At 58.6% G+C, this 20,050-nt stretch overlaps 1 protein-coding gene across 6 annotated transcripts in view; it reads right to left on the reverse strand.

Moving 5' to 3' along the window:
- Positions 1–20,050, reverse strand: part of DHX34 (DExH-box helicase 34) — a 38,736-nt gene that overhangs the window by 3,524 nt on the left and 15,162 nt on the right. For 2 of the 6 annotated variants that reach the window (XM_042918135.1, XM_042918134.1), the window contains exons 8-18: positions 18,345–18,538; positions 17,574–17,675; positions 16,473–16,697; positions 16,093–16,266; positions 15,602–15,719; positions 13,612–13,718; positions 11,167–11,457; positions 10,207–10,383; positions 9,835–9,973; positions 9,043–9,172; positions 4,172–5,078 (exon numbers count right to left, since the gene is read on the reverse strand). In XM_042918135.1, the coding sequence (XP_042774069.1) occupies positions 4,910–5,078; positions 9,043–9,172; positions 9,835–9,973; positions 10,207–10,383; positions 11,167–11,457; positions 13,612–13,718; positions 15,602–15,719; positions 16,093–16,266; positions 16,473–16,697; positions 17,574–17,675; positions 18,345–18,538 (1,826 nt within the window). In that variant the 3' untranslated portion in view covers positions 4,172–4,909. Of the gene's footprint in view, positions 1–4,171; positions 5,079–8,348; positions 8,565–8,910; positions 9,173–9,834; positions 9,974–10,206; positions 10,384–11,166; positions 11,458–13,611; positions 13,719–15,601; positions 15,720–16,092; positions 16,267–16,472; positions 16,698–17,573; positions 17,676–18,344; positions 18,539–20,050 lie in introns of those variants that run through there. The other 4 variants (XR_006197047.1, XM_042918136.1, XM_042918137.1 and 1 more) reach the window with 4 other exon arrangements.

Raw genomic sequence — 20,050 nt, forward strand, 5'->3', positions numbered from 1 at the left:
TATTTTTTTTTAATTTTTAAAAACATTTTTATTGAATTTTGAGAGACAGAGAGACAGAGTGAGAGCAGGGGAGGGGCAGAGAGAGAGAGAGGGAGACACAGGATGGGAAGCAGGCTCCAGGCTCCGAGCTGTCAGCACAGAGCCCGACGCGGGGCTCGAACTCATGGTCCGTGAGATCATGACCTGAGCAGAAGTTGGACACTTAACTGACTAAGCCACTCAGGCGCCCCCTTATGTATTTATTTTGAGAGAGACAGAGTGTGCGTGTGTGTGTGTGTGTGTGTGCACGCGCGCGCTCACGTGTGTGAGCAGGGGAGGGGCAGAGAGAGACAGAGGGAGACAGAGAATCCCAGGCAGGCTCCCCGCTGTCAGCGCAGAGCCCCATGCAGGGCTCGAACTCACCAACCGGGAGATCATGACCTGAGCGGAAACCAAGAGTCAGATGCTTCACCAACTGAGCTACCCAGGCGCCCCATCAATACTCATCTTCTACGATGCAGCAGCCTCTGGACCCTTGTGATGCAAGCAGGGAAACTGAGGCCCAGGGCCCCCAAGCCTGTTCTGTCTCAGGCCGTGTTAGGCTTTGACCCACAGAGGCCTTGAGCCCCGACCAGGTGCTCAAGGGATCAAATATCCCTCATGGGAATCTCAGCTGCCGTCAAGTCCAGGATCTGCCGATCCCGCCGATCCGTTCCCAAGACGCCATGGGGCTCAGTGGCAAATTGGAAGTTGCTTGGGTTTAGACCCTTGTTTGTGGAAAATAGCTCAGTGCCCCTTCCGGGCCTCTGTCCTGGCTCCTCCCTTTGCCCCGGATCCCCTTCTCCACCTTCTCCGGCTGAGTCACCTGGGCAAAGATGCAGGAGAGGCCAAACCATTTTGTTTCCTCCTCCTGTCCCCTCCCTGGAATTCTCCCCGTCACTCGCCCGTTCACCCGGTGCCACCTCACAGCGAGTGCCCGGGGAACAGGTGGGGAGAACCAGCAGTGCCTTGGAGACTCAGCTGCCTCCACCCTCATTGACTCAGGCCACCGGGGTCTCCTGGGTGCACGGCCCTGCTCTCCGGGCCCATCAGAGGGACCGCCGTCTTCAGGGGCTGGTGTCCTGGGGTGGGGGACCCCCAAAGGGTTGAGCAAATGAGCACATGACAGGAGGTTGGACACAGTAGAGCAGGGTGGGGGTGGGGAGTTACCTGCTGCGAGCCGGGTGCCAGGCTCTGTTCTAGAAGCTTCATGCCTGCCAACCTGGCAGACCCTCACCGCGAAGGAAGTGCGATCACTGCCCCCATTTCCCAGATGAGGAAAGTGAGGCCCAGAGAGGTGCCGTCACACGGCTGGGGACTGTGGATCTCCGTTCCAACCGGAGGCCTAGAAGCTCTGAAGCCTGTGCTCTACCTACGCCCCCACCGCCTCTCATTTTGAAAAATCTAATTCAGGGGGCACCTGGGTGGCTCAGTGGGTAGAACGTCCCGCTCTTGATTTCCGCTCGGGTCACGGTCTCAGGGTTCAGGGGTTTGAGCCCCATGACGTCAAGCGCTGACGACGCACGGCCCGCTTGGGGTTTTCTCTCTCTCCCTCACTCTCTCTGCTCCTTCCCTGCTTGCGCTCTTTCTCTCTCTCTCAAAATAAATAAACTTAAAATATATATGTGTGTGTATACACACACACACACACACACACACACATACATATATAATTCTAAGAGTCTATGATTTTTAAAGGGGCTAATATGAACTATTCTCTTTGTTAGATATTATTTGGGCCATTAAGATTAGTGTTTATCCTCCCCAAACTCCCCAGGACTGAAGTGGGACGGGTGAGGGACAGACAGCAGGAAGGACTTCCCGGCCCTCCTTTGAGGGCAGTGGGGGGAGGAGGCGGGGCCGGGCCAAGGCCTGAGGTCGGCTGCAAGGGGAGGCCTTCGGGGGGCGATGGGGGAACTGGGGACGCAGGCGGGTGGGGGAGGGGCAGCCCCCCTCCCCCTCCTCCACCTGCTGGGCGGCTGGAAATGCCTCTCGCTGAATCCTCTCTAATTAAACCAATTGGATGTGCCACCGGGGACGAGGGAAACTGGGCGGGAGGTTAATTGTAACTAAAAATACCTCCCTCGTTTCCTGGGGCGAGGAGGCAGCGGCCGCCGCCCGGGGTTGGGGGGGTTGGGGCCGGGCGGGCGTCGGGAGTGGGACGGGCCCCGGGAGGTGGGGACCCCGCGTGCCGCCGGGTGGCGGGGCTCGGGCGCGTGCGGCTGGGGGAGGGCGGTCGGCACGGCGCGTGTCCGCGGCTGAGCCTGTCACCGCGCGGCGCGCGCGTGTCCCTGAGGAACGGCTGGGTCCCTGGCTGTGTCTGTCACGCTGGGCCTCGGGGGCCGTCGCGCGATCGGGGTTACAAGACGCGGGGCGTCGCTACCCGAGTCTCGGCGGGATTGTGTGGCAAAGCGGGTCTTCTTTATAACCGGGGGGCGCTTCGTAGGAGTCCGTGGCGGTGTCTCCGTGTGTGTGGCTTTGTAGCCTCTTGTGAGCTGTGTGTCCAGGACAGCAGGACTCTGGGTCATCCCGCTCGGGTCCCCGTGAATGTGGGGCAGGCAGTGAGGCTGGGCTCCCTCCAGAGGGCGCCGGGGAGCCACGGAAAGCTGTTTGTTTGGAACCGCTTTATTGGAATAAAATTCAGGGCCATAAAACCCTTCCATTTAAAGCGTGGGGTTCGATGGCTTTCGTAAATTCACAGAGTTGTGCAGCCATCACCGTAATCAACTGGGCAACATTTGCATTAATCCCCAAAAGAAACCTTCTACCCCTTATCAGCCGCACCCCTCCGCCCTAACTCCCAATCCACTCTCTGGCTCTGATGGGTTTGTCCGTTCCGGGCATTTCAGATAAATGAAATCATACAGTATATGGTCTTTGGTGTCTGGCTTCTGTCACTCGAGATCGTGTTTTCGGGCTCATCTATGTTGTAGCGTGACTCAGTGCTTTGTTCCTTTTCATGGCTGAATATTATTCCATTGTCTTGGAAGGATTTTTTTTTTTTTTAATTGAAATGCGGTTATTAACCTATTTTTTAAGTTTATTTATTTTGAGAGACAGAGAGAAACAGAGCACATGAGTGGGCCGAGGGGGAGAGGGAGGGAGAAAGAATCCCAAGCAGGCTCCACACTGTCAGCACGGAGGCCGATGTGGGACTCGAGCCCACAAACCGTGAGATCATGACCTGAGCTGAAGTCAAGAGCCTGGCGCTTAACTGACTGAGCCACCCAGGCGCCCCTGTCTTGGAAGGATTTTGAGCACAGAAAGGACAGAATCGGGTTTGTGCTTTGCCTGGGCTGGGGGTGGGGGGGGGGCGATAAGAGTTGGGTCGAGTCCCCCGAAAAAGATACAGTGAAGTCTTAATTCCAGGACCTGTGAATGTGACCTTATTTGGAAACAGAGTCTTGGCAGATATGACCCAGTTAAGATGAAGTCATAGGGTGGGAGAAAATGAAAAGGCTTGACTTGGGGGAAATATTGTGACAAATATATATATGTGACATATATTATATAAAGGACTATGTATATTACATAAATATATCAACCATATATTAAAAAAATTTTTATTAAGTAAACCACCCCATGTGGGGCTCGAACTCACAACCCCCAGATCAAAAGCCACACGCTCTACCAACTGAGGCAGCCAGGCACCCCTATAAACTATATACATAATATAAATAACTCTTTCAAGTCAAGAAGATGATTCCTTTTTTTTTTTTTTTTTTTATTTTTTTTTTTTAACGTTTATTTATTTTTGAGACAGAGAGACACAGAGCATGAACGGGGAGGGGCAGAGAGAGAGGGAGACACAGAACCGGAAGCAGGCTCCAGGCTCCGAGCCATCAGCCCAGAGCCTGATGTGGGGCTCGAACTCACAGACCACGAGATCGTGGCCTGAGCTGAAGTCGGCGCTTAACCAACTGAGCCACCCAGGCGCCCCGATGATTCCTTTTTAAGAGTCAAAATACCGGAGGCTCCTGGGTGGCTCAGTCAGTTAAGCATCAGACTCTCGGTTTCGGCTCAGGTCATGATCTCACGGTTCATGGGTTCGAGCCCCGCACTGGGCTCTGCACTGGCAGTGGAGAGCCTGCTTGGGATTCTCTGTCTCCCTCTCTCTATGTCCCTCCCCTGCTTGAGCTCTCTCTCGCTCTCTCAAAATAAATAAATATACATTTTTTAAAAAGAGTCAAAATACTGAATATAAATTACAAAAAGTAGACCAACAAACGGCTACTAAGCCTGCGAAAAGATACTCAACATCATCAGCCATCATGGAACTGTAATTACAATCGCAATAAATATCGCAATAATTACCATTAGCCTGGCTGATGAAAGCTCTCATACATGGCCGGGAGGCGCACACGTTGGCAAGACAGCTTTGGAAGACAACTGCAAAGAACCTACTAAAACTGAACCCATGTGCGTCGCGGGACCCAGTGACTCCACTCCTGGGCGCGTCCTGCACAGAACTGCACACGTGTGTTCACCAAAAGCCACACGGACCGTGTGGTCGTAGCAGCATTAGCTGTAACTGGACCCCGGCCAACTGGCCATCAACAAAAGAATAAATTAAACAAAGCGTGATGAATTCGTACAACAGAGTGAATACACCACAGCCCCATACAACATAATGGCAGCCAAAGAAGCCAGACACAGGAGGGTCCATTGTTATGAGGTTCTAGAACGGGCAACACTAGGTGATGATGTTAGAGGTCAGAGCGCTGGTCACCCCGGGGGCCTGCGCTGGGGCGGGGAGCGCAAGCCAGCTGCCGGGGTGGGGGGGCTGGTCACGGTCTGGTTCTCTGGATGGTGACACAGACATGTTTCGCTTCCTGGGGAATTTCACCAAGCTGTTCACTTACGACTTGAGCGCTTTTCTGTATGTTATGCTTCAAGGGAAAGTTTTAAAAGGTCGTTGAGTGAGTGCACACCCACCTTGCATTTTGAAAGATGCTGCGAGATGGAGGTTGTATGAATTCCCCCCAAGGCGGCTGCAAGTTCCTGTTCGCGCACATCCTAGCCAGCAGTGAGCATCGTCAATCTTTTTAATCTGGGCCAATCTGGTGGGTGCAAAGCGGTGTCTCCGTGAGCTTTATTTCCTGCGGTTTTGAGAATGTCCAAGCCACAGCCCCCCACCTGGAGCTTTTGTGCGCATTTTGGAACAGACCTAACTCCCCAGGTTAAGGGGTGATAAGAACTTCTGTTCAAGGTCATCAAATTCACCCTTAAGGGGCTGTGACCCCTGGCTCTTCAATTCAGACAAATGCCCTGGTGGCCATATCTGGGTATTAAGAGTCTTTTCCCTTCTTCCAGCAGGTTCCCTCACCCCGTAGAACGGTTTTATTGGGTCAGAGCCCAGGGGATGCTTAAGTCTTTTTGGCAGACATTGGGTGGCTTCCATTTTTAGCAGTGCACCCCCCTCCCCACTACACACACACACACACACACACACACACATAAAAAGAACTCTGTTTCTTGCCAATAGGACATTAATTTTATGTTTTAATATGAAACAAGGAGGAAAAGCAGAAACAATCCTGACAAGCTGTAATGTTCTGGGGACATTTGGCTGTCCAGTGGGTGGGAAAAGCTCTGACGTTAGTTTCTCCCATAACCATTTATCTTCCCATTTTTAACACCTTGTGTCAGGGAAGGTATTCTCAGGGGCCATAACAGCAAGAGAGCTTTGACCACCAAAAACTGAAAAAAAGTTGAGTAAAGCCACCATAGATAAAGCCAAAAGACAAGCAGCAGACTGAGAGAAATGTTTGTAACATCAATAATGCTTAAGACCCAACATATATAAAGAGCTACAACAAACCAATAACAAAATGACAAAGAGTTTAGGATTTGAACCAGCACAGAAGAGAAAATACAAATGGCTCAGATGCTTGGGCTCACTTGCAATCGGGGGAATAAAAATAATGTAAGCCAGTACAGCATGTATGGAAGGACAGGTAGGAGAATCTATCAAATGACCTATAAAAACGTACTTTCTGGGGGAACCTGTGTGGCTCAGTCAACTGAACACCTGACTCTTGATTTCAGCTCAGGTCATGATCCCAGGGTCGTGGGATCGAGTCCCGCATTGGGCTCTGTGCTAAGTATGCTTAAGATTCTCTCTCTCTGTCTCTCCCTCTGCCCCTCCCTCCCGCTTATACTCTAAAATAAAAATAAATCATTTAAAAACTGTACCTTCTCTTGGACCAGTGATTCTACCTCTAAGAATGTATCCTACAGATGCTCATGTATCTGGAAATGACACACATACAAGAATATTCGTGACAGCTTTTTATAGGAGCAAAAGATTGAGAACAGCTTAAATGTCTCTCCATATAGGCCTGGTTAGATAAATGTTTGGCACATCCATGTAACGGGCCAGTAGACAGCCAGGCAAAACAAGTCAGCCGGCTCTGTATCAACACAAAACCATCTCCTAGAACAGTGCCTGGCACATAGTAGGGACCATTGAGCGTTTGCTACTCTGGCACAATGCATGCACTTTCTCTGGAAAGATGACAGAAATGGACAGAAATGTAGATGGTTAAAAAGGAGTGGAACCTTGCAGTCTGTGCCAGGGACCCCTCGCAGATGCTCTTTCCCTTCTGACCCCTGATCGCACTCCTGGGAACGTGCCCTAAGCAAAGGCCGGAAGTCTGGGGGGAGGCCCGACGCCGAGGCAGGTTGGCCCGAGTGCTGCGCAGAATGGACGGAAAGGCGGTAATGGACGTGGGCAGGCCCGGCCGCTCCGGGAGGAAGCCTCCGCGGCCGCTCCCCGAGGGGTCGGGCGCACGAGTAACGACCGGGACGCGTTTACGTCAGCCGCTTTGTGCAAAGACGCAAACGGGATCTGCCGCCGTCCCCGCCCCAGCGCCCGGTCCCGCGGGCGCGGGGACTCCGGGGGGTGCTCTCTCCTTGCCACCACCTTTTTCCAGCCTCCCCGAATCTTCTATCGTGGAGAAAGCCTTTTTAAAAATAGGAATTCGTGAGGCCCCAGAGCGGTTTCCCCGATTGGTTAAGCGTCCACTCTGGATCTTGGCTCCGGTTTTGATCCTAGGGTTGGGAGCTCAGGCTCTGCCCTGGGCTCCGCCCTGGATGTGAAGCCTACTTAAAAGCAAAAGCAAAAAAGGAATTCAGATGCGGACAAAGAATCCTCCATACATAGGAAGCTGTGTGCTGTTGGCTCTACTTGATTAAGAGACGCAGAAATCATCCAAATACAGAACAGTAGGAAACGGGTTTTTACAGGTAGTGTGTCTACGCTTGGGAGGTTTCACCGCCATCTTTAAAAGGCAGCTTTTGGACAAATTTTTAATGAGCTGGGGAAATACTGATGATCTGTCTCAGAACTGCTAAATGGGCCAAGGGCACAGTAGCACCTTGACCAGCGTGAAGACGTCTGGAGACACCTGCACAGAGAAAGGCGCGTGGAGATTGTGCCCCTGAAGGTGAACCACGGTGGATTCTTACCTCCTTCCCTGCATCGCTTTTCTGTACCTTCTCCGGGTCCTCCCGGGCTCCTCGCTGCAGGGGACACCGGGTGGGCCCGACCGACCTCTGCACCCCTGGCAGCAGAGGCTGGAGGCAGCGACTGGTCTCCCGGCCGCCCCCGCAGCCGCCTCCTGGAGAGGGCAGGCTCCCGCGGGTGGACTCCCTCCAGACCCGTGGGCGGCAGAGGAGACCCCCGGGGCCACGGCCAGGACTGGGCGTCCTCGAACCCATCGGTCCTGGCAGCGGCCTCGGAGGGTTCTGTGCTGTCGTCCTGGGTGTCACTCCGGAGCACGTGGCCCAGATCCGCGCTCCAGCCTCCCACGGTGTTATAAATACCCGATCCTCCCCACCACCGTGTTAAATCTCTTCCTGCTTAAAACACCTGCAGCGGCTTCTGTTTAGGCTCTGACCCCTGCGCCCCACAAGCGTGCATTGCTCGTGCATTGCTCTTACACTCGGGGGTGGGCCGAGGGCACAGGGTGCTGAAATTTGTCCCATGCACTTGTTTGCTACCATGGTGAATCACACTGATTGTTTTTCAAGTGTTAAATCGACGCTGCATTCCTAGAACAAACCCCATTTGGCCAGGATGTGCTTTACTGTGCTTTCTATAAACCGCTGAGTAGGAGTCGCTAAACTTTTACCGAGGATTTGGTGGCTGTGTTTGTACAGGATACCCTAGTTTGCTTTTCTTTTTATAAATTTTTTTTACTATTTATTTTTGAGAGAGAGAGAGAGAGAGAGAGAGGAGTTGGGGGCAGAGAAGGAGACACAGAATCTGAAGCAGGCTCCAGGCTCTGAGCTGTCAGCACAGAGCCTAATGCAGGGCCCGAACTCAAGGACCGCAAGATCATGACCTGAGCCAAAGTCCGACGCTCAACCGGCTGAGCCCCCAGGCACCCCGGCAGTCTGCGCCCTTCAAGACGTTTCTCCCTTTCAACGGAGCCACGGGATTTACCAGCATCAAGTGGTTCACTGCATTTCCCAATCCTTCTCATGTGTGTGGCGGGGTGGGGCTGGGGGCCCCAGGGGACGAGGGAGAACGGCCATGGACCCTGCAGCAGGAATGGCCCCAGTGACCGTGCGGGACGCGCGGGCCCACGTCAACACCGACACCCCCACCCCCGGCCCAGCTGTCAAAGCGACGGATGTGCGGACGGACACGCAGGCCTCCCTGGTCTGAGAAAAAGCCAGGCCGTGGGGCCAGGGGAGAGCAGCAGCCGTGGGGAGGCCAAGGTCCTCCACCTGGGATCCGGAGGCCCTGCTGGGTCTGACCCGCCCGCACCTGCCCCAGGATGCCTCAGAGGGCCCGAGGCAGCGGGAGGGAGGAGAGCCAGAGCGACGCAGGGGACGACCGGGGGCAGCTGCCACTTTCCAGACGGGCAGGAGCAGGCTCCAAGGTCAGAGTCAGCACAGGAGACTTTATTCACGTATGCGCACCCCTCCTGGCCGGGCTGGGCCAGACCCTGCGGCTCGGAGCCGAGGCCGCGGGTTCGGGCGGGAGTCCCAGGGTCCCTGGGGTCCCAGGCTCACACGTGCTGCCGCCGGTGCCGCAGAACCTCCGTGGGTGTGAACAGGAAGTCCTTCTGGCAGGCCGCGCAGTGGTAGGGCTTCTGCAGGACGGACGCCTTCTGGAGGGGCTCGGGGGCGGCCTCCTCAGCCCCTGAGAGAGAGGGGGAGGGAGGCTGTGGGGGGGGGTGCTCTGCCGAGCGCTCCCCACCCAAATCCCAGGCACCCGCAGGGCTCAGGCTGCCCCCCCCCCCCACCATCCCAGCCTCTGGGGAATCTGGCTCTGCCTCCTGCGGGAAGCCTTCCTCAATTAGTACACACACAGGCAAGCCTGAACTCTGTGTCCCATGGGGTGAGTGACTGAGACAGACAGACAGACAGAGCCCTGGGGTGGTGACCATGGGGCCCCTCCGCCGTCTCCCCGACCAGCCCCGTTGTGGTGCATGCGGCAGACACAGTGTCGGGGTCCGCCCGCTGTGGCATCCCCTGGGGTGACAACAGGGTGGGTGTGGCCGAGACAGAGACAGCTGGACAGAGAAAAGGACAAGGGACACAGTGGCGAGAGACAGAGGAACAGAAAGAGGCAGACCAGGGTCAGCACCACAGGGACTGAAAAGAGACGGACACAAAGAAATGAGGAAGAGCGTTCCAGACCCTCCCCGTCCCGGGCTCGGGGTCTCTGGGACAAAGCCTGTATGTGGCACCGACCAGGACCACAGTCACCGGTCCCCAGATGTCCAGTGAACGAACGCCTGGGCTCACGGGAAACGGCCGTGGGGCGGGTGGATGGGTGTCCCGGCCCCCCCCCATCCTCACCTGGGGGACCGTCCTGTGGGGCCTCGGGGCAAGTGTTCTCGTGCGCAATGCGCTCCAAGGGCGTCAGGGGCACGTGCAGGCCGCAGTGGGGGCAGGTCCAGAAGGTGCGGAGACAGTCGCTGTACAGGTCCGTGTCGCTCTGAGGCAGGAAGGCTGCGTCGGGACTCGGCCCCTTGCCCAGCTGGCCGCCACCAGCCTGGGACCCGTCCCAGAACCCTCGCCCCCACCCCGGGGTTGGCAGGCCTCGTCCTGAAAGCACATCCTTGCACCAAGTGGGGGCGTGGCTGGTGGGGAGGCAGGGACTCCCTTGAATCCCATCTTCGGGGGCTGGGGGGTGGGGCGGTGAGGGGCCAAGGTGGGGTCCACGCTTACCGTGAGGCAGTTGTAGGTGAGGAAGTCAGTGACTGCGTAGCCCCCTTTGGTGGGGTGAGGGGACAAGGCAGAGCTACCGAAGAGGCCAGGAAGACTGGGCATGGCTGTGATGGTCTGGGGTCCCACATAGAGGTTCTGGACTTCCAGCCCCGTGAGCCGCCTGAGGCTGTAGGGGACCTGGGGAAGGAAAGACAGGACAGAGGGGTGACAGACCCAGGGAGACATTGTTAGGGCACCTGGATCCAGCCGTACCTGAAATCTGACCCTGGACGGTTCAGTTACGGGGCCAACTGCTTAGCCCAATCACAACAGCGTCTCAGACACTCTGGACCAGGGGCTTGTCTAAAACATGCCCCGATGCCCCGGGCCCCTCCTGTGCTCCCTGTCACTTGTGGGACCACAGCCAGACCTTCCATCCGGCCACCTTGCCCGTCCTCGCCGGCACGTCGGTCTGTTCCCCTCGCCCTGGCTCACTGGGCCTGCGGCGCGTCCAGGAAGTCACCCTGGTTCACACCGTCGTCTCCACCCCATCCACTCAGGGTAGACTCAGGAGCGATTCGCAACTCCCGGCTTAAGGGGTGGGGAACTGAACTCAAATCCGCTCCGCCCGATTCTTCCCACGCTCCTCTGTGGACGGACAGCTACGGACAGCTTCCCTGGCACGTCCTGCACACCCTTAACCGCTAACGAGGGGCAACACACAGAGCGTGTTGATGAATTGGGAGGGAGGGACCTGCAGGGGTGAACAGCGGAGCCAGGCTCCTGGGGTCAAATCCGGGCCCCACCCCTTACCAGCTGTGTGACCTTGGGCTCCTCCTCAACCTGTCTGGTTTGGAAACCCGCAAATGTGCGACCCCTTAGCGAGCCAGAAGCCAGGCCTTCTGGACTCCGGATCCCTGCCGCGGGCACCCCTCTGGCCAAGGTGGGGCGTGGCCACCCGGGGGTGGGAGGGGCAGGTACCTTGGAGGCCGTGAACTTCAGCAGCTCCCTGCTCAGGTCGGCCACCTCCTTGCGGGCGACCGGGTCCTCCTCCTCCTCCTCTTCTTGGTCCACCTCCGGCCGCCGCTGCTGGGCCTGACGCACCAGCTGCCGGTCCAGGGCGCTTTCCCAGCGGGCGCGGAGCCGCACGGAAGCCGCCAGAAGCCGGACGGCACTCTCACTGTCCGCAAGCTGGAGCTCCAGCCAGCCGTCAGCCACCAGGCGCGAGCAGTCACCGTTGGTGTCCAGGGACCGGCTGAACAGCAAGAGAGACTGGAAGCGAGAGGACCGGAAGACAGACAGTGGGCGTCCACCCTCGCAGCAAACACATACCGCTCGCCTACTCTGTGCCAGGCCCCCTTCCGGGTTCGGCCGCGAGTGAGACAAGAGTCCCCGCCCCCACGGAGCAGCCGGTCTGCTTGGAAAAACCGCCGCACCAAGACCAAAGAGGAAACTGCCATTCGTTCTAAGGAGTCAGGACTGCCATCCTGCGTCGGAGGCAGACGGCGGAGGGAAAGCGCGTCTCCGCTGGGCTGAGCTTACACGCGTGGATGCCTCTGTCCACGCTCATCGGCGTACCTGCCGTGTGCACGTGTCATTCTACATGAGCTTTATCCTCAAAACGTATAAACAGGGGCGGCTGGGTGGCTCAGTCGGTTAAGCGCTCGACTTCGGCTCAGGTCATGATCTCGCGGTCTGTGAGTTCGAGCCCCGCGGTCGGGCTCTCTGCTGTCAGCACAGAGCCTGTTTTGGATCCTCTGACCCCAATCTCTCTGCCCTCCCCCACTCATGCTCGCTCTCTCAAAAATAAATTAGCATTAAGAAAGGAAGGAAGGAAGGAAAGAAGAAAGAGGAAGGAAGGAAGGAAAGAAGAAAGAAAGAGGAAGGAAGGAAGGAAGGAAAGAAGAAAGAAAGAAAGAAAGAGGAAGGAAGGAAGGAAGGAAGGAAGAAAGAAAAAAAGGAAGAAAGAAAGAAACCAATCGTACAGAGGAGAGACAACGGCCAGGCAGCATCGCAGCCAGTGAATGTTTGCTTCCTCCCAGAAGTCCGCTAACTGCCACCACTCTGTCCCCTTACCGCTTTGTTCGTTCTTTCTGGCGCGGATAGGAGAATCTGGTGTTATGGTTTCTATTTATTTGTGTTTCTGTTTGTTGTCTGCCTCCCCCACTCACACAGGCCCCCCATGGACACAGAAAGTTTTGCGGATTCTGATCACGAGTGAACCCCCAGCACCTAGAACAGTAATCGGAGCCTGGTGCGAGGCACTCGCTCAAGAAACGTCTGAGCGAATACACAACTGGGCAGGTCAGAGTCAGCTCTCACGGGGTGGGTGGAAATCGCAGTGCCCACAAAACCCCCTGAGGCTCGGGGAGCCTGAAGGGTTTCTCTCTTCCCTCTACATTCCCCGGGATCGAAGCGAGGGGGTCCTGGAAACGGGGACGCCCATCTGGGGTGCACGGGAGGCATCGTCGCGCGGCCCTGGAGCTCTGGCTCGGCCGCCTGCTCGCTGCGTGGCTCAGGCAAGCGACATGCCCCCCTCGCCCCCTGAGCCTCATCTCCCCCATAAAGTGAGAAGCACGGCTGGCCTAGAACCACAGGGTGGCACGCAGAACTCACGAGGCGTGGCCGCTAAGGCTGGCAGGACTCTCGCTTCCTGGCCGCAGACGCGCACACGCACGAACCTATCTGCAACCTAAGCATGTCCTCCGCAGCCACCCTCTCCCGCCTGGCTGACTGCAGTCACCCCCTGCTGGGCTCCCCGCTTCTGCCCGGCAGACTCTGATCCAGCTCTGTCTGAACCTTCCCCCGGGGTGGGGGCTCCAGTCTCTCCTACTTCTCTGACCTCCTCTCTCTGATCCCATCTCCAGCCATTCTCCCCTTCACCAACGCTGGTCCAGCTGTTCCCTGGGCCTGGCGGGTATGTGTGGGCCTCAGGGCCTTTGCACTCGCTGTTCCCTGTAAGACACTCTTCTCCCGAAGCATCCCGTGGCGCCTTCCCTCCCTTCTTCCAGGTCTTGGTGCAATAGCACCTTCTCAGCGAGGCCCACCCTGCTCACCTTTTTTCATACAACAGCCTGCCCCCCACCCTCACCCCGCCCCTCCCCAATCCCCTTACCCCATTCTTCTCATTTTCCCCAAGTACTTCTCACCCGCTAACAGCATGCAATGCTTTACAGTCCTTACTGCCACCCTGCCCTGCCGGGTGTGCGCTCTGGGAGAGCAAGGACTGGGCTCGTCTTGTTCACCGCCGTCATGCCAGTGCCTCCGACGGCTCCCGACACACAGCAGGCGCTCGGCAAGTATTTACCCGGCACGGGAATGCAGAGCCAGCGGGGGGAAGGCGGCTCTGCAGGCCCATCCCGGCCTCCCGCCCTGGGGACACGGTCATCGAACCCGGGAGCTGGGGCGCATGGGGCCGGGACGCACCTGGAGCGCGGGGATGCGGACGCAGTTCACCAGGTAGGCCTTGTTGGTCTCCAGCAGGGAGACGAAGGTGAGGAGCTGGTGCCTGCTGCTCAGCTTGTCCCTGTCGTCTGGAACGGTCAGGACGACAGCTCAGGGCGCCCCTGCCACCGGATGTCCCACCCACAGCCCCCCACCCCTGCACTGGCCCTTTCCCCAGGGGCTGCCGGTCCCACCGGGGCATTTACACACCCGTATAAAACACACATTCACGCAGGGCGCCTGGGGGCTCAGCCGGTTAAGCGTCCGACTCTGGACCTTGGCTCAGTCATGATCGCACGGTTCGTGGGATCGAGCCCCGCGTCGGGCCCTGTGGTGACAGTGTGGAGCCCGCTTGGGATTCTCTGTCTCCCTGTTTCTCTCCCCTCTCCTGCTCTGTCTCTCAAAAATAAACAAACTTTAAAAAAAAAAAAAAGTTTATTTATTTATTTAGAGAAGGAGAGAAAGAGAGCCCGGGCGGGGAGGGGCAGAGACAAGAGGGGAGAGAGAATCCCAAGCAGGCTCCGTGCCGTCAGCGCAGAGCCCAGTGCGGGACTTGAACCCACGAACCGTGAGCTCATGACCTGAGCCAAAACCAAGGGTTGGATGCTTAACTGACTGAGCCACCCAGGAGACCCAAAAATAAACTCTTTAAAAAAATATATATGCTCATGGTATAAAGTGTCTGTGACTTATCGGCAAATACTTTGTCGTAATGAATACGACTTTCACTATGCGTTATTCGATGTTAAGAAATACTAGGGTTTTTTTGTTTTTGTTTTTTAAAGAAATACCGTTAATTTCATTAGGAGTGACAGTGGCATCGTAATACTGCAAAAAATCAGTCATTATTTTAATCATTTCTAAATGATATGATGTCTGGGATCTGCTGTACAATGCTCCAGCGAAAAGAAAAAAGTGAGGGGCACCTGGGTGGCTCAGTCGGTTAAGTGTCCGACTTCAGCTCAGGTCCTGATCTCACGGTCCGTGGGTTCGAGCCCCGCGTCGGGCTCTGTGCTGACAGCTCAGAGCCTGGAGCTTGCTTCGGATTCTGTGTCTCCCTCTCTCTCTGCCCCTCCCCTGCTCAGGCTCTGTCTCTCTCTGTCTCAAAAATAAATAAACATTTTTAAAATTTTTTTAAAAAGAAAAGAAAAAAGTGAGGTGGTGTAGACACAGGTGGCCAGACGGCGGCTACAGAGGCTGGATGAAGGTACTGAGGGCTCGTCCTCCTCTACCTGTGTGACATCTGGATTTTCAAAATTAAAAATCAAAGGAGAACAACAATGGAGCAGGAAGAGGGCTAAGGGACCAGGGATTTACAAGCAGTTAAAGGCTTAAGAGACAAGTTGCAAATTCTACCTTAGATGCGTCCCGTTCTAACCCTGACCTTTCCAGGTTAGCATGTTGGGATACCGTATGGTACTTTCTTCACAGACAAGGAGAGAGATGGGTTGTGCCCCAGAGATCACACAGAGTGCGCGGCTATACCGCGGCCATCGGGAGAGCACACGTTCCACGCCGAACATTCTGGAGGGCCCCCGCCCGGCCTGGCTGAAGCCTCGCTGAGGCGGCTCCTGGGGCTGAATGCCAGAATGCTGCCCCTGTGCCCACAGGGCCCGAGGGAAACCCCTGGGCAGGACTGAGCCGGGAGAACACAGAGCTCAGAGGACAGGTGCCGCCTACTCGCTAAAAGCTCTGGCCTGGGGAGTGGCCTCAGACCCCCATCGGCCACCCCCCACCCCACCCCTCCGTGGGGAGGGCGGGGCTCAGTGTGGCAGCGGACTCGCCAAGGTCACCCAGCGAGGTCTGGCTCTTGGGACCTCCATGCCTGCAGGTCCTGTGACAACAGCCCCAGCGAAGGCAGAATGTCGGGGGAGAAGGGGGTAACCCCGAATAGTGAGGGGCACCCTGACGTCACCATCTCCGCTCCTCACATCCCAAAGGGTTTCCCCCTCCCTGCCCAGACTCCCGGTACCTCGGCTCCCTTCACCGCCCCCGGCCTCTTGCTCCTGCGCGTGCAGAACCTCCGGGCTGCTGGCAAAGACAGAAGTGGGGTGCGGCACGGTGCCCTGCTTGGACTGGGTGTGGAAAATCTGGAGGAACAAAGGCAGACGCCAGGTGACAGAGGCCCTCGGACCTACTCTCCACCGCCCAGAACCCTTCTTTCTCCAGCTCTTTGCCAGATTCCCCCATCCGTGTCTCCCCTCGAAGTCCCCTCCTCCAGGCAGCTTTCCCTGACTGCAGCCCAGGCTGGCCAGATACCACCCCCCGTGTCCCCCGATCCCGACCACAAGCACCCTGGGTCACGCGTCCAGGCACAGATCTGCCCCCACACGCTGGCCTGGAGCCCATGAGGGCAGGGCCGGGACCGTTTCCGTACCTCTGAGTCCCCGGCACGGAGCGGGGCAGGGAGGGCCTGCTGAATGACAAAACCCACGCGGGGCCGGCGAGCCAGCGGAGGCCTACCTGGTCCGAGTCCTTGCGGCTGCTGTTGAACGGGTCCGGGACCGCAAGCTGGGGGTAGAGGCCCCGGCCCAGCACCAGCTTGAGCAGGGCTACCTGGTCCCGCGTCAGGTCCTGGGCCGAGGTGGTGGCCGCCTGCAGCTGATCCAGGCTGTGCCGCAGCTTAAACTTCACATCCTGGAGGAAACACGGGGGAAGGCGGGTTCCTGGGGGCCCCATCCCGATACCCACGCGGCTCGTACAAGGATACGTGGACCCGAGGGTCCCGCGGATGGCGGTGGCCCGCTCCCGTCCGCGAGACCCTGGCTCCGGAGGGGAGGGCAGGGCCCCCCTCTGCTCGAGTCCGCCCTGCCTGCCGCCCCAGGCTCCAGAACAGGCCCCACCTGGATGTCCACGCTGTCGCCGGCCCCCGGGTCCTCTTCGCTGGAGCAGCCGCCCGGGTCCTCCTGCAGCCGCAGCACCTTGCGCCTGTGTCCCCCGCCCTCCTCGTGCCGGCGCTTCAGCTGGTACAGTGCCCGGCGCTCCCGGCGCTGCCGCAGCCGGCTGTAGCTGTCCCCCGGCTTCGGGGCCCGGGCCCTGGCCAGCAGCCCGTGGTCCTCCAGCAGCTCCTGGGGGCGGCGGGGCCCGGGTGAGCGACGCGGGGTGGGCGGTGGGCGCTGGACCCAGACGCGGGTTCCGGCCTGGGGCCCGCCACTCGCCGGCCCCTCTGTTTCGGAGGACGCGGACGTCGTGTGCACGTGTGACAGAGAGAGACGAGGACCCCCGCCCTCTGCTACTCTCTCCGGGCCTCGACGTGCCCAAGCTCAACCGCAAGGAGCGCATCACGCCGGCGAGTCTTACTTGACTTTCCCCCGCGGCACCTGCACGCCCACCGAAAGGCACGGCGAGGTGCCCGTGGAACAGTCGCGACACAGGCAGGCCGCGGGACCACGGAGTAAACGTGGCAAAGGCTCGCATGGCACCTGTGCGCCAGGCCCTGTTCTAAACGCTCTACGCGTCTTAACCCACTTAATCCTCACAGGACGGCTGTCATTGTCCCCCTTTCCTCACGACAGTGGAGGCCCTGAGCCGCGTGGCACCGGGGTCTGCCGCCGGGACGTCCACGCCGGAGCTAGTGCCCCGCCCAACCCCCCACGCGGACTCCCAGAGCTCAGCCTGCGTGGCCAGCTCCCCCCCCTCCACCCCCCCCCCGCTCTAGATGGCCAAGTTCCTCACGAGGAGGGAGCGTGTGACCGCCGACCCTGGCCACTCCTCCAGGAAGCCCTCCAGGATTTCTACCCCTTAGACCCGCCCAGGCCACCCCACATCTGAGTGTCCGATGGCGGGGGAGGTGGGGGCGGGGTGCAGGGCGGGACTCCGCTCGGTCAGAGAAGAGAGGCCGTGCCGCGGAGCATGCTCACACGCGCTCACTCTGCACCCTTCCCCCGGCCCCGCCAGGTGTGTTGCTGGCCCCCACCCAACCCTCCCCCGGTCCTGAGCCTCACCTTGAACTGGCGCCGTACGTTGGCCATCTCGTACAGCCGATGCTCCTCTATGCACCGGTGGCGGCACCACTTGCGTGAGCTCCTGCTCCGTTCGGATTTCACCTGGTGCGGATCAGAAACCAGGGCGTCCGGGCCCATCCAGCTGGGGGAGGGTGCAGGGGCTGACCCACCGCCCAGACGCCCCCGGCACGGGCCCAGACACCAGCCCCCTGGGAGAGTATGAGGCAGGTGGAGATCTGTCAGGCCTCCCTCAAGGACACCTGCTCTCCTTCTTCCACTCTCAGCCCCCCTGCCCCCTCCTACAGGAAGCCCTCCCAGACCACACCGGGTCAGACATCCCCTCTGGGCTCTCTCGGCCCTTTGGACTCCCCATCACGGCCCATTCTGAGTGGTCACTGTCTGGGGCCAGGTCTGCCTCCCTGCGCTGACCTGTGAGACCCAGGAGGGCAGGGCCAGGCGGTTTTAGCCACCGCTGGGTCCCCAGCACTGCCCAGCACAGGGCCAGGCCCAGAACAGGGGCTTGGGGAGCACGTGCTGGATATACAGGTGCCACCCAAGGGTGTGGACTTTCTCCAGTCAGCAGTGGGTCTGTTCAGTGTTTTAGAAACCCCAGCCTCCCCTCAAGGCCGGGCCCCACGCCCACGGAATGAATGGCGGACACGGGGGCCCGTCCAGTCTGCAGAGGGCTCCGTGGCCCTCCCTGGCGTGGAGGGCCTCCCCCGACTCCGTGCAGAATGACACAGACAGGGGTGACCCCACCCCCGGCCGCACCTGCACCCAGGTGTTGAAGACATTAAAGAGCGTGAAGGGGTCACCGTGGTCACTGTCCAGGGGCCGCCGCGCGGCCGCACTCTCGGGGTTGCTCTGGGCGCTGCGGGTGAAGGGCGACTGGACACTGAGGGCAGCCGCGATGGTGAGCACGGGCTCCGCCAGGTGGAACATGGAACCAAGGATCAGCATCTTCCCTGGGGGGCCGGGGGTGGGAGGTGGGAGGGACCCTGAGGCTGAGCCTCCTGGGCCCCGGGACACCCTGCCCCAGCTTCCCTCCACCTTGCCCACAAAGGGCCTTGGGGGCCAGACAGACAGAATCAAGTCCACACGCTGCACTCCACGGTCACATGAGCTTGGGCAAGGCCTCAGTTTCCCCATCTGTAGGTTGGAGGTAACCCAATTCCCGCCTCCCGGGGCACGAGGCGGGCACGAAGGGGTGGCTGCTGTTAGTGCCACCGCCTGCCCGGCTCTCCTCCCTACAGCGGACTCCCCACCCCCCTTCCTGGCTTTATTTTCCTTCCCGGCACTCCCCGTGCCCCGCCACGGTATCCCTCTCCTCTCTCTAGAACGTGACTCCAACGAGGTGAGAAGCCATTCCTATCGGCCAGCGCTCCTCAGCAGGAACCGAGCCCTTCCCCGGTCTGGCCCCACAGTCAGCGGCCTGCGTATCATGCGTCTGACTCATCGTCACCATTCTCCTTGGCTGCCTTTCTGGAAAGTTCCTGTTGTACGTCTAGCCTCGTAAACTGAAGTTGGGCAATAGGACGAGGCTGCCCCAGAACTCTGTAGCTCTGTCCCTCAGATGAGTCCCTCTACTTCTCTGTGCCTCCGTTTCCCTGTCTGGGAAATGGGCCTAGCCCCCCTGCCTGCTGGGAGGATGTAATGTGCTTTTCCTGTGAAACACGCGGGGCTCCGACCGGCACAGAGTGACAACGGTGACTGAGCCGTCGGGGCCGGGACCGCCCAGCACCGGGTCATCGGCGCCTCCTGCCCCACAGGGCTTGGGGACCGACAGTGTCAGCTTGGCTGGGGAGCGCCTCCCAGCTCTGCCAACTGCGTGACCCTGGGTGAGCGAGTGATCAAATCCAGGCTCTATCGTTTGCCTGTTCCGGGCCCCGGGGCGTCTATCTCTGTCCCTGGCCAAGCGTCAACTTCCTCCTCTGTACAGAGGGGGTGACCGGAGGCCCTCCCTTCACCAGGTGAGCATGAAATGACAGAAGGCCCGTAAAGCCTTTCACTGACATACAGCCAATGCTCACAGAATGTTCTTTTTCTTCTCAGATTTGGTTCTCCCTGCTCTCGCCCTGTCTCCTTCTACAACAAATAAAAAGAACCACCTTCCCAACCACAAGGGGTCCTCGGGGTCGGTGGCACGCAGCCTGCCATCCCCACCGCGGCTCCAGGGTGTGGTACTGGTGGGGATTTTAACGACATTAACACAGGCAGAGAGTTCTGTTGGGCATCGGGCCTGGAAATGGTGCCACAAACAGTCGTGCTCAGCTGGGAATATTCTGTGGGCCACACAGATCATCTAGAAAGTCTTGAGTCGGGAGAATCAGACCAGAACGCACCTCGGTCAGTGAGCTTCTCAGAAAGGGCAGGGATGACTCAGGAATGAGCAAGAAGAGGCAGAAGATTTTGACATCCTTACGACACCGGGGGGGGGGGGGGGGGGGGGGGGCAGGGTGGAGCTGGGGACAGGCTGT

This window comes from Panthera leo, chromosome E2, assembly GCF_018350215.1.
Source record: "Panthera leo isolate Ple1 chromosome E2, P.leo_Ple1_pat1.1, whole genome shotgun sequence".
In the NCBI taxonomy this organism is placed as follows: domain Eukaryota; kingdom Metazoa; phylum Chordata; class Mammalia; order Carnivora; family Felidae; genus Panthera; species Panthera leo.